Source organism: Salminus brasiliensis, chromosome 17, assembly GCF_030463535.1.
Source record: "Salminus brasiliensis chromosome 17, fSalBra1.hap2, whole genome shotgun sequence".
NCBI lineage: Eukaryota > Metazoa > Chordata > Actinopteri > Characiformes > Bryconidae > Salminus > Salminus brasiliensis.
In genome coordinates, this window is record NC_132894.1 from 10,310,227 (window position 1) to 10,324,533 (window position 14,307).

Here is a 14,307-nt window from a genome sequence, read left to right on the forward strand (position 1 = left end):
CATGTTCCGGCACATTTTACAGCACGCAGCACCTTAAAGCGGCACATGTTCCAGCACATCATTCATAATCCGGCATGTCCAAGGCCACCCGGCACATCCAAAAGCACCTGGCACTTCCAAAAGCACTCAGCACATCATAAAGGACCAGCACATGGTTGGGCACATCCAAGGCCATCAGGCACACCATAAAAAGGGACATGTTTCGACACTTCATACATAATCCGGCACACCAACCAGCACATCAGAGGCCATCTGGCACATCCAAAGCCTTTCAACAAAACCAAAAGCACTAAAAACATCCAAAAGCACCTGACATACCTTCAAGCGGTACACAGTCTGACACATTATACATAATCCAGCACAAACAAGGCCACCTGGCACAACTTAAAGCATCTGGCACATCGTCCGGCCCATCATACAGCTCTGCGTAAAACCAAGACCATCTGGTACATCCCAAGGCACCCGGCACACCTTAAAGGGCATCCGCCACATCCAAAAGCACCCGGCACATGGTCCGGCACATTATACAGCTCCACGCACAACTAAGACCATCTGGGAAATCGCAAGCCATCCGGCACACCTTAAACCAGCACATCATACATAATTTGTCACATCCAAAAGCACCTGCCATATCCTAAAGCATTCGGCACATGGTCCGTCACATCATACAGCTCCACGCACATTTGAGACTATTTGACATATCTCAAAGCACACAACACATGGTCCAGCACATTTAAAGCACATGGCAAACCAACTGGCACATACAAGATTTCTGACATAACCAACTTCATCCAAGACCATCCGGCACACCTTAAAGTTCCCAGCACATGATAAAGCTCCCTGCACACCTACTGGCACATCCAAGGCCATCTGGCACACCCAAGACTATTCGGCACATGGTCCGTCACATCATACATAATCCAGCACACCAACCGGCACATCAAAGGCCATCCAGCACATCCAAAGCCATTCATCATACCCAAGACCATCTGGCATATCCCAAGGCACCCGGCACACCTTAAAGCGGCACATGTTTCAGCACATCATACATAATCCGGCACACCAGCCGGCACATCCGGCACGTCCATCTGGCACAGCTTAAAGCACCCAGCACATGGTCAAGCACATTATACAGCTATACACGCAAAACAACTGACTCTTTCAAGACTATCTGGCATATCCCAAAGCACACAACACATGGTCCAGCACATGGCAAACCAACTGGCACATCCAAGACATTTCTGACATATCCAACTGCACCCGGCACATTCAAGCGCGCCCATCACATGGTCTGGCACATCCAAGGCCACCTGGCACATCCAAAAGCACTTGGCACATCTTAAAGCACCCGGAACATGGTACAGCACATCATACAGCTCCATGCACAACCAAGACCATTTTGTAGCACAAAATGAGTAACCATACTAACACTGCACTAGCTCCATGCACAACAACAGGCACATTCAGTACTATCTGGCATATCTCAGCACACAACATATGGTCCGGTACATCCGAGACATTTCTGACATATCCAACTGCACCCGGCACATCCAAAAGTACCCGGCACACCTTACAGCATCTGGCACATGGTCCAGCACATCAAAAAACTCCCCACACACCAACTATCACATCCAAGACCATCCAGCTAATCCAAAAGCATGCAGAACATGGTCTGATACATCATATATTATCCAGCACACCAAATGGCACATCCAAAAGTACACAGCTTATTTTTAAGTGCCCGGCACCATCTGGCACATCATAAACAACCATGCTCACCATCTGTCAGATCCAAGACCATCCGGCACTTCCAAAAGAATCCAGCACATCATAAAGTTCCCTACATACTAACTGGCACATCCAAAACCATCCGGCACACCTTAAAGTGGCACACAGTCCAGAACATCCATAATCCAGCACACCATCCGGCACACCATCCTGCACATCCCATACCAAGTAATCATAATCACATAATCACACATCATAAATAACCATGCTCACCACCCAGCACCATCCAAAAACACCAAACATCCTTAAAGCATCTGGCACATCTCAAAGCACACGGCACCATCTGGCACACCTTAAAGAGACACATGGTCCGTCACATCATACATAATTTGGCACATCCAAGGCTTTCTGGCACATCTTTAGGCACCCAGCACATCTTAAAACACACGGCCCATGGTCAGGCACAACTTTAGGTACACAGCACATCATCCCAAATATGATGGGCAGATCATATTGGCATATCTCAAAGCACCCAGCACACCTTACCGCCACATGAAAAAGCTCCAACTGGCACATTCTGAAACAGCTAGGACACCAAACAGCACAACTGAAAGTAGCTCCCACACTATCTGGCACGTCCAAAAGAATCCAGCACATCAGCACATTGTGAATTATCCAGGAGACCAAATGGCACAACTGAAAGCAGCTGGCACACCAACCAGCTCATGCAGTACATCCATAAGCATCTGACACATTTTAACCGCCAGCATACCATCCAGCACCCAGCATTCAGCACACCGTCTGGCAAATCCAAAGGTATCTGGCACATCCAAAAACATCAGGCACATCTGAAAGCAGCTGGCACAACATCCGGCACATTTCAAAGCAGACAACTACATGATACACAACACCCTAAAACACTGTTAACCGTCCAACACACTTTAAATCACATCCAAAAGCACACATCATCCACCACATAATCCAGTACATCCTAAAGCAGCTGTCACACCAAACTGCACACCTTACAACAGCTTGCACACCAACCGGCACATTCTAAAGCTCCCGGCTTCTGGTTCTCTCCTTTGAAAGGTTCTTTAAGGGACCTTTTACCCTTAACCCTTTAGGAAGTAAAGTCCAACCAGTGGGATTTGCTGTTCCTGGTACCCGTGGGATTAGAACCTTCAGCTTCGAACGTGATGCAACAACCACATCACCTAGCACACAGCGTGACAGCTGCAATCTCTATCAATCTCCGTAAATTAGCTGGTCATACCAGCCTCACACTTGCTCTGGTTGGCTGGTTTAGGCTCCCTGTTCATTTAAGCTCAGTGTACTCATTTAAACTAACACTACATTTCAAAATAGAACCTCCAAAATACATTCCAGTGATGTGTTTCACCCGTGATATTCACTGAAACAGCATGGAAAGGTTGGTCACAAACGTTAAGCATAATTTTGCCTTTAGTGTGGTTCATGATTCATGACACTGTTCCACCTTAAATGTAGCAGAACCTATAGAAACCAGATTGGAAGTGCTGTTATTTTAAGGTGGAATTTCAGCTTAATGCTGTGAGATAAGCATAGTTTATGACTTGATAAATGCTATTTAAAACATTTAATAACGGTCAGCTCTCGTTCCCTTTTCACACTCACACACGCTCTCCTCATACAGAGAAAAGAGCGCGTGTGTCAGAGAGGTAGGGAACCTTGTGAACTGCAGTAGTGTGCTTTTAAGATGAAGAACACTGCGGCGTTATGAGTGCCCTTTAAGACAAAGATCAAGAACCGTTGGAATAAAACTTACATCAGTGTTACTGCACTGCTCTCATGTGTACCAAAAAAAAAAACACATTGCTCCGAACAGCCCAGGGAAACAGGGTCTTGATCCATTAATCAGTTTATTATATTGTGATTAAGGGACAGCTCAGGTGTTTTCGCATATTTGTTTTTCTAATCAGCTGTTGTGACTATTGTCTGAGCCCTGTCAGGGACACGGCGCGTGATTTTGCACGTTTATGCATTTCATGCTTTTTTACGCATTTCATGCGTTTTTACGCATTTCGTGCGTATTTACGCATTTTGTGCGTTTTTACGCATTTCGTGCGTTTTTACGCATCTCGTGCGTATTTACGCATTTTGTGCGTTTTTACGCATTTCGTGCGTTTTTACGCGCGAATGAATTTATGCAAAGAGCTGACTAAAAAATCTTAGCACTCATTTATGGCATTTTCGTCTTAACGTTACCATCTCAAATGTGCGCATGATGATGCCGTTTATAAAGAGAGAAGCGCGTGTGTTAGTGACGTAAGGAACCTTGTGTAACCTGCAGTAATGGAATCATTGTGCTCTTTCACCTTTTCGGAAATTGTACATCATGATGCAAAATGTATCAATATTTGAGAAATATAAGACTTTGTTTAAAACTTTAAATGGGAATAAGCAGCTTCTAGCAGATGCTAACTAGTGTAGTCTACACAGGAAGTCATTTTGGGACTTACAGGCCCTGCACACGTCTCCATAAATATACTGTATATTGTCTGTGATTGTGGAGGGCTGGTCTAAACAAAAGTTCAGGGCTGAGTTTAGTTCCCAGTCCAGCCCTGGTTGGATTATACAGTTGCCCACTGCTAGTGCCAAAGGAGCAGTCAGCAGAACTCGACTCTCTACATGAGTTCAGATACAGAATTCTGATTTATTCAGTTTAGCACATTCTGAAGTTCATCTCCTTCATTCAGAACACAAACAGGTTGTTTATTAGGAATGCAGCGTTTTGACTGATGCAGTTTAGGAACGCGAGATAAAGAGTAACTTATATTAAATCAAATAAACTCGACTATGGTACTTAACGAAATTTTCACATGGATTAACATTTTCTGAGGATTAAACGCAGATAGCAAGGCCATGTTGATACATCATGTTTACTTCATATTCACTGAGATAAGACCATAGTAAGTGGAGAAAACCTTTTTTTTACTTTTCTGTCTCACTTCAGAATAAGGAACCACCTATAACATGAAGTTTAGCATGTAACTGTGTTATTTTACCTAAGTTATCCCCTACGTACTGCTAATCGAAATCCGTAGCACCTATAGTACCCATTAATAGAGCGATTTTTTAATATTTTTAGCATCAAGTCCTTTTTGAGCATTTATCTGAAATAGTTGGATCTGTTGTGACTACTGTCTAAAACCTGTCTGGGACATTCAAGCACGATGCACGATTCTGAACATCTATGCGTAATTACGTGTCTTATGCGTCTTTACGCATATTTACGCATTTACTGGACTGTGTGTTATGTGTGCCAATGTTTATTCTTCTTGTCAGCTGTTGTGACTGTTGTCTGAGCCCTGCCAGGGACAGTTAAGCACCGCACACAATTGTACGCGTATGGCACGTTTTTGCGTTTGCAGCATTTGGTGCGCTTTTACGCATTTTGTGCGTATTTACGCATTGCGTGTTTCGTGCACGTGCATTTGCCTATTTATGCGTTTTGTTCATTTTACGTGTCTTGTCCGTTTTTTGTTGTTGTTTGTCAAAGCAAACACTGAAGTACACTCAAATATAAATACTAGTTTCATCTCTGCCCATAATGCCCATAAATGCTTCACCACCGAAAAGCAACTACGTGTTAACTAAGTGGACAGTCGTACATTACCTATGCTCCCATAAAATACATTTATGCAGCAGTTTAGTGGTGTCTGCTTTGAAATGCAATATTGCAGAATAAAGCCCATTTGTAGGATAAGTACAAATATTATTTTATTTAGATCTAAATCATGAAAAAAATAAAATAAATAAATAAATAAATAAATAAATATATATATATATATATATATATATATATATATATATATATATATATATATATATATATATATATATACAAATATAAATTACATACAAATGCATTTCTACATGTTATTGTGTAAATCTAAGATGAAAATGTGTTTACCATCTTGTTTTTAAAGCATTTGGAGCTCTTGTTGGACGCTGCAGAGCGGCCTCTTGTAACATGTTAGGTTAGGTTCTGTGAGCTATAACTTTAGAAAGAGGCAAAAGTCACATTGTCAGTGACATTTAAATGCTGAATTGTTAATGAAAAAAGGTTTGTTAGGCCACCGGGATATCAGTCATTTTTCCTGTATTTTCTGTGTTCTGGACCCAGCATTTTAAGTTTAAAGGAGGTAGAGTTTTAGGTGTACAGCTAATAATACTGGGGCTGCTCATTTGAATAATACTCATTGTTCTTTGGCCTAAATGGTTAGATGAACTTATTGAATAATAAATCTAGGTCCTACACATTTAAAAAAATAACTTTTAGCTTAATTCTAATTAATTATTGTATAATTTATTATACAATATGTATAATTTATTATACCACAAGAAGATAAATTTTGGACTTTTATGGGGAATTGGTGCTGTTGTTAAACTGCAAGGTTGTCTAAATCCAAAAAGGCAAGTTTTTGGCAAGGTATGATGAACATAATTTGTTAAATTGATGCAGAAATATTGGAAATTATTAGTAGTAGATTAAAAATCAAAATAACATCATAGAAACGTTATATTACGTACATAAAATATATATATAGATATATTTTTCATTATTGATGACGTGAGTAAATGAACAGGATACGTTCAGTAATATATATATATATATATATATATATATATATATACATATATATAAAGAAAAACTGGTAAAGAAAGACTGTAAAATAACTGAAAAACTTGTTAACAACAATGCCAGTACATTCACTGTATTCTTATAAGCTCCCCTAAAATATTTTCTAAACAAAACATTGTATTCTATTTCCAGACACTGGATCTAAAACATGACAGTTTTACCCCAGCCCAGATATGTTTTAAAAAACGTTACATATTGACCTTATCACAATATCACAAAAAATACTCTTTGCAGGAGAAAAACTAAATCGAAACTTTCAATAAAAGTCAATGTAAAAAAATATGTTTCCAGGTCATTTTTGAGCATTTCTACTGCTCCATTTATCTCGACATTGTTGCACCTGACAAATCATCAAAACATGAGAAACAGCAAGAACTAAGAGAGAAAGTTTGCATATCAGGAATTTACGCACAGAGATGAGTCAAAAAACAGCTGCTAGAGAAGAGAGCTGAGAGAAGAGCAGTGAGGTAGCATTTGTGCGTTTGTAAGCTTCTGGTATTTTTAGGTTTTTGTGTTTATATTTTTGTGTTTTCGTGCGTATTTACGCGTTTTGTGCGTTTTTTACATGCCTGGTGCATTTCGTGCGTATTGACGCTTTTTTCAGATCCCGTGCGTCTTTACGCATTTTGTGCGTTTTTATGCGTCTAGTGCGCTTTTACGCATTTCGTGCGTTTTTATGCGTCTCGTGCGCTTTTACGCATTTTGTGCGTTTTTACGCATTTTGTGCGTCTTTATGCGTCTCGTGCGCTTTTACGCATTTCGTGCGTTTTTATGCGTCTCGTGCGCTTTTACGCATTTCGTGCGTTTTTATGTGTCTCGTGCGCTTTTACGCATTTTGTGCGTTTTTACGCGTCTCGTGCGCTTTTACGCATTTCGTGCGTTTTTATGCGTCTCGTGCGCTTTTACGCAGTTCGTGCGTTTTTATGCGTCTCGTGCGCTTTTACGCATTTCGTGCGTTTTTATGCGTCTCGTGCGCTTTTACGCGTCTCGTGCGCTTTTACGCGTCTCGTGCGTTTTTACGCGTCTCGTGCGCTTTTGCGCGTCTGGTCCGTTTTTTTACACAGTGCGCAATCAATGAAAACACTGAAATACACTCAGATAAATGCTCGTTTCGTCTCTTTGTGCTGTAACGTGTTGATAAACATGCCCATTTAGTGCATTTTCTAAACAAAACGATTGTATTCTATTCAGAGACACTGAACCTAAAACCAGTTCAATTAAAAATGTTAAAATTTAAACCAGTAAAAAATGACCTTTTGACAATGTTTTTAAAAAACACTGTATCGACCATATCACCAAAAATACCCTACAGAACTGCAACTTTGCAGGAGAAAAACAAAACCTTCACTTGCATTGAAATTCAAAGTAAAATATATATTTTTCCAAGTCATTTTGGAGCATCTCAAAATTGTTGAATCTGACACAATGTTAAGAGTCAGATTCACTTTATATCAAACCATGAGAAACTGCAGAACTGAGATAGAAGGTAAGGGGAAGACTTTTATTTAAAAAACGAAACACCATGAAAATAATCTACAGTCTTACCCAGAATGGAGATGTTTGTGCTTATCGGCACCGGTGTGAGCATCGACTAAAATTAGTGGTAGGCTAACAAGATTAGCTCAGTTTTTATTATATATATATTATTAATAATAATATTTATATTAATAACTGTCTATATATACTATATATATATATATATAAAAAAACACTGTGGTAATATAAGTAGTATATTTTAGTTTTAGTCATATATTATAACAATTCATCATGGCTTATCCCCACATTGGCAATACTTTATATATATATATATATATATAGATATATACACACCTAAAGGAAAGACAACACAAATGACCTCGTTGAGAATACAACAATCTTGCTATCATGTGGCCCAAATTACAATAAAATAAATTTTGTAAAGCATCGTTTATACCGTGTATTATTATTATTATTATTATTATTATTATTATTATTAGTAGTAGTAGTAATAGTAGTATATTTTCACCCTGATTAATAAGAGGCTACTCTTCACTGATCCATCACACCACAATCCGGCTCTGTGCTTTTGGATCATACGGAGCTTCTCCTTCAAGCTTTACAGCGCAGTCTTTTGGCTCGCAGTTTTATCAGGTCATCTTTTGCGTTGTTGTGGTAAAGACGTTCATTTCCAGCTATGAGGCGATCGTTAAGCTTCTGGATCAAATGGCACAAAGTCCATTCTTTGTAGAAGAGCACATGGGCCGTGTTATAGCCGAAAACGACACCCCGAAATGAATGGAAGTGAACGACAGCTTCCCTCAGACGGTCCTCTCATGCCTCAGCAGCAGCCCTCTTCCAGAAGAACAGTTATTTCGGGGTAGGAGGAAAGGGCCAGTAGGGGGCAGCAATGCCCCTTCAAGCAGGTCGCCATGACTTAACGACAAAGAAGAGAGAGTGTTTATGTGGTTCCTCCTTTAGTGAGTCCTCTGTGTGCGGTGATTGGAGGGGTTTTCCAAGTCCAAAATACAGATTACAGGAGTTATTTTTATCTTATAACAGCATCGTGACCCTTGATAAGTGACCACTGCCTTCATTTCACAGGGACGGGTGTAAGTTAGCTTGTTAACCAGCATGCCAACTCTCGTTCCCCTTTAGCCAGCTGTCAACTTTCTTAGTTTCTGTTTGTAAACTCTGTTTTGTCTCGTGTTCAAATCAAGAAGACTCCAGTATCAGCTGTTTCTCGTGGTCACCTTTGGCACCATGGTGCGTTTGACCACGCTGACTGGACTTTCGTAGCTATATGACTTTTGAGTCACTGCTCCTCTTGGTGCCAAGTTTTTGTTGAGATCTCTGAAAACGAGGTTCTTGTGTTCAGCCTTACTTTCATGAAAATCCAGGTTATTGTATGATTTTCATCTTATTTTATACGGGTTGGTTAAACGAGGTACGACCATGCGGCTCTTTTGGGGTTATGGGAGCCTTTTTGTATGCGCCTTGTTTATAATGGCTCATGGAAACTCTGAGGACGACGACTGGATCGACCCGTACGACATGCTGAACTACGATGCGTCTTCAAAAAGCATGAAAAAGCCTGCTGAGGTAAAGGAGGACCTAAAACATTGATGCTACTGAAACGACGAGAATAGATCTGTTTGCCTTTCTTGAACAGACATCTCCCTGCTTTACAGGCCAGCAGCTACAGTAATGTGCCCACTAAAAGAAGAGAGTACAGTCCGAGTTGTAGTCAGGCACCACAGTGTCCAGATATCGCAGAGTGCACCAGCAAGGTGGACAGGTTACAGAGAGAGGTGAGTCTGATGGCTAATACTGATATGGTGTACTTTCACTTGCTCCTTCATTTGGGCCACCTACACTGTGTCCACTGTGTTTCTGCTGAAATCAAGTGTATTGATGGAGAGTCTGCGGTAACATCCTGTAGAGAGCCTGAAGAGGCTTTAAAACAAGGTCATTGCTGTGAGGATTTGATTATGTTCACCAACATGAGCATGAGAAATGTAGAATCGATACATCTGGTATCAATTACAATATCATATAGACAAAATGCATCAACAGCGTAAACTTAAAACACTACTATTGAAATACTCGTTACCCTTACGGAGTACAAAAAGGTTTACATAAATATCCTTCACTTGAATTAAATAAGACTGATCTCAATCTGTTATGAAATGTGCAGTTAATCAGTGCTCTTTAAGCACTGACAATATTCACAATACACTCATTGCTAACAAAATGTATCATGATACTATAAAATATTGTCATTTTGCCCAGCTCTAATTAGGAACCTATGTTGGATGATGAGTTCTAGATCACAAATGCAGCTTCAACGCATCCCAGAGGTCCTGAATGAAGCCATCGACTCAGAAAACGCAGTTCCACTGCTTTCTTTATGCTCCTCTTGCTTTGTGTTGGGCGTGTTGAGCTTGGGGTCATCTGTAGGTGCTCTAATGAATACATTTAGCTACTTTAAGTTGCTCCTATTGCTGCAAATACATACATTGCTTGTCTAGTCCCTGTAGAGAAGTGTTGCCAATATAATGGGACTCCCTGGAGCAGATAAACTTGAACCTGTTGGTGCCATGTCTAATGCCAGGCATGGTCTAAAGGGGTATGAAGCCCCCCAAGAATCAAGCTGTGGAGCAGTGGAACTGTGTTCTCTAGAATGAAGGTTGGTGCCCAATCCAGTACTTTTGGGATGAGTTCAGGATGTGGTGAGGTGGTGACCATCCACCATCCTGACCTCACTAACGCAGAAATCAAATCTTCACAGCAATGCTCCAAAATCTAGTAGAAGCTCTTTCCTGGACAGTAGACAGTTAAACAAAAGCAAGATAAACTTTTTTTTTAATACCCTTGATTTTGGGAAAAAACAATTAATGAGCAGGTGTCCCAAGACTTTTGTCCATATGTTGTACTTTTGATAAGTTAATATTGTTTTAAATGTTTTTGAGAACTTTGGCTCATTACTTGGACGTGCTATCAAACCTAACCTAAAAGACTAATCCTGATTTATTCGGGGATTAAATTTACTAGTCTAAAGTTTTTAGGATTAGTTATGGTGACCACAGATTTTTATAATGATCATATTTTTTTTATGAATTACAGATTGAAGAACACAAACGGAGAGTGACATTTTCCTCACAGAAGCCAACATGTAATCCAGTGTTCAGACGCTTTCTCTCAAAGCTTCTGAGGGAAATCAGCAAACTCGGATTGGTATGGTAGTTGCATAGTAGCTTTGTAAGTCATTCCTATTTTTCTAAATGTTGGTGCTGTTTATCATTGGCTTGTTTGTACTTCCAGCCCACTGATATGAACCCTGATATTCACTATGATGCTGAGGTGAAGCTATCCAAGCAGATGGTGGCAGAGATCAATAAACTTCTGAATGAAGACAGCAGCTGGAGAACTGGGGCTCTTGATGATGCTCTTAGTCAAATTCTTGTAAATTTTAAACTTCATGATTACGAGGCTTGGACATGGCGCTTTGAGGACACCTTCAGTGTGGAACTGGATACTGTCATTAGGGTAAAAGATCAGTAGCATCTGTGGCATTAAGATAAGTCTGCTGTTACAGATGTTTGAACATCATCATCTTTGTCATTTGTAAACATTGCAATTTAACTGGTGCCCTGTTTCTCATGCAGGTTTTCTTGTTGATCTTGTTAATTGTGGGCATCATCTGCACCGAGATGTGGTCCACAGTGTCTTGGTTTGTGCAGTTTAAGAGAATGTTTGCCATATGCTTCTTCATCAGCATAGTGTGGAACTGGTTCTATCTCTACAAGGTAATGTCTGTCACAGGGTGTATGTAAAATAACACTTTTACCAAACTGTCAAGCTGTTTTGTCTCATTGTACTGTTATAATCTACAGTTGTATCTGAAAGTTTGGGATCCCAGGTTTTATTTAAGTAAAAAAAAAGGGGAAATTGTGCTCTTAAATAAATATTTAAGATTGATTCCTGTAGGGCAATTATTAACTGATTTACACTTAGAAATTCAGCAGAACATATTTTTTTTAACCCCAGGGCACATAAAAAAAACTTTGTTTGCAGTGTATCTCAAGAAAATTGAAAATTGAAATTTGCTTCTTGCTAGGTTGCCTTTGCTGAACACCAGGCCAAAATTGTAAACATGGAGACTGTGAATGAGAAATGTACGGGTGTGAAGAAAATTGACTGGAAGGATAATCTCAGGGGTGAGTTTACTTGGAACTGCCACTATGTTCAGACTTTGTTTAAACACAGTGTCAGTTTGTCATCCATGACTGTGCTGCCATTGTCTGAGCAGAAGGTTCCTCCTTCCCCATTCGTACACAATGTACAGGTCAACCTGGGCTACAGTTAAAAGCAAAAAGATTCTCTCATCAGGTTGAGCATGTTTCATAGTGGTGTCCTTATGTTCTTTCAGAATGGTTTAGGACCACGTGGACTCTTCAAGATGATCCTTGTAAGCAGTACTATGAGGTCCTCATTGTCAACCCCATTTTGCTAGTGCCTCCAACAAAGGTTAATATTCTTCTGTATGGTTTGTAAACATGCTCCTCAACTCTGCATACATTACTGAAAGACACACCTACCTGTTTGATGTTTGGCTTTTCACAGGCCATCACGATCACCATCACCACCTTCATTACAGACCCTCTGAAGCAGTTTGGACAAGGCATTAGTGAGTTTCTCAGAGCCTTGCTCAAGGACCTTCCGGTCACCCTCCAAATACCTGTCCTTCTCACTATCGTGCTTGCTATTCTGGTAAGAAGTGCCCAAAATGTTTTATTTATGCACTTAATATTTATTTAATCTCATTAACCCGACTTCACTAACTTACTCGCTTAGCAGGTTGAAGGTTCTCCACAAGGGGCTACTGTTAGTATAGATTCAATGCCTAGCTTTAGTCCTATGCCCCAAAAATGCTACGTTTTCCGTTCAAAACTTTGCTCACTAGGATACTATTAAAAAGTATCACTTAACTGCAAAGAATAGGCCCATTTTTTAAATTTTTTTATTTATTTATTTTATTATTTTTTTATAGAAATAGTGATGCCAGATCTTTTTACTAAGTTCCTGTATTAACTATTGTTCTGTGAGATATTTCTAGCAGCTTTTTATTTTTATAATCTTTTCATTTTCTTATCTCTGCTTGTCCTCCTCAGGTGTTTATGTACGGCAGTGCCCAAGCGGCTATCCAGCACGTTGTCTTCAGGCCTCTGCGCGGTGGGCGTCATGACCCTCCTCCCGCAGTACAGCAGCCTCACGCTCCTCCACTAAGGGGGGCAGACAGAGAGGAGGAAGAAGACCACTGGGAAGGAGGCGACGCCGACCGCGACCGCCCACCCAGGCAGCTTGCAGACCAGGAGCACAATCGAGTCAACCGGATGGGGAACAGAGCTAACGATGAGAACCGCAGGCCTGAAATTCGCCAGAGGAGACCTAACAGACCTAAAGAAGAGAGGCAGAGGGTGTATGTGGAAACACTACGAAATGCAGACAGTCTTTACAGCGGCGATGAGACAGACACTCTTCAGGGGGCCGCAGCTGAGGTCTTGGCTCCACAGCCAACAGCAGATGAACCTCAGGCTGATGTGGCAAAGGAGGAAAATGTGAAAGCTGCAGACAACAGCACAGAACTGGAACACTCTCAACCTGCTGCTGGGGGACAAAGTTCTGAACGTACCAATGTAGATAACACAACTTTAGGAGATAATCAAAGGAATGATGTAAGTATTATGGCCCTTTGCCCCTCGAATAGTACTGAGGCAGAGTTGGACTCGGAGCAGAAATTTGCTTTAGGCTAGTGTTTTTTTTCTGACGTAGTAGATTAAAAAAAAACATTGCCCTGCATACTGTGCAGTGAGTGATCTCTCTTAAAGTACAGTCTGCTGAATTACCAAAACATCCAGTACCCAGGAAGAACCCCCTTAGACACCATCTGATTGGTCCTTGTTAGGGTTACTGTTCTGTGTAGTTTTCCTGATTCTCAAACATGCATCTTTTTGTCTTTATCGTTCTTTTAGGGGTGTTTAATGTGTTGTGTGTTCTGTTTGTAGGTGGATGCATCAGCGACTGTTTTGGACCCATGCCACAATGAGGAATATGTGGAAACTGTTGGGACTCCAGTTCAGGAAACGATTCAGTAATACTGATGGATTACAAATAAGACTTTTTGTTCTGTTTTGTTCTGTTTTAGTAATTGTTTTCAATTAGATTTTTTTATTATGTAAGTGTGAAACAATATTATAATGATTTCAATGGATGGGAACACTTGAATAAATGTTTTATTATTATTTCCAAGACTTTTTCTCTCATGGCTTTATTTTTGAGAGAAAGTATTATATTTTAGAAACAGGAGTAGATGTCTCAGATGTCTGATATTCATGATATCTATGTGTCTCAAAAGC

The 14,307-nt window shown here is 40.4% G+C and overlaps 1 protein-coding gene across 1 annotated transcript; it reads left to right on the plus strand.

Moving 5' to 3' along the window:
* Positions 1-8,811: 8,811 nt before the first annotated feature.
* On the plus strand, positions 8,812-14,182 carry clcc1 (chloride channel CLIC-like 1). The gene is made up of 10 exons (XM_072661073.1): positions 8,812-9,490; positions 9,580-9,699; positions 11,015-11,125; positions 11,213-11,437; positions 11,557-11,697; positions 12,009-12,108; positions 12,321-12,418; positions 12,515-12,661; positions 13,063-13,626; positions 13,957-14,182. Exons 1-10 carry the CDS (start codon positions 9,344-9,346, stop codon positions 14,044-14,046), a joined length of 1,743 nt encoding a protein of 580 aa, XP_072517174.1. The 5' UTR covers positions 8,812-9,343; the 3' UTR covers positions 14,047-14,182.
* Positions 14,183-14,307: the final 125 nt, after the last annotated feature.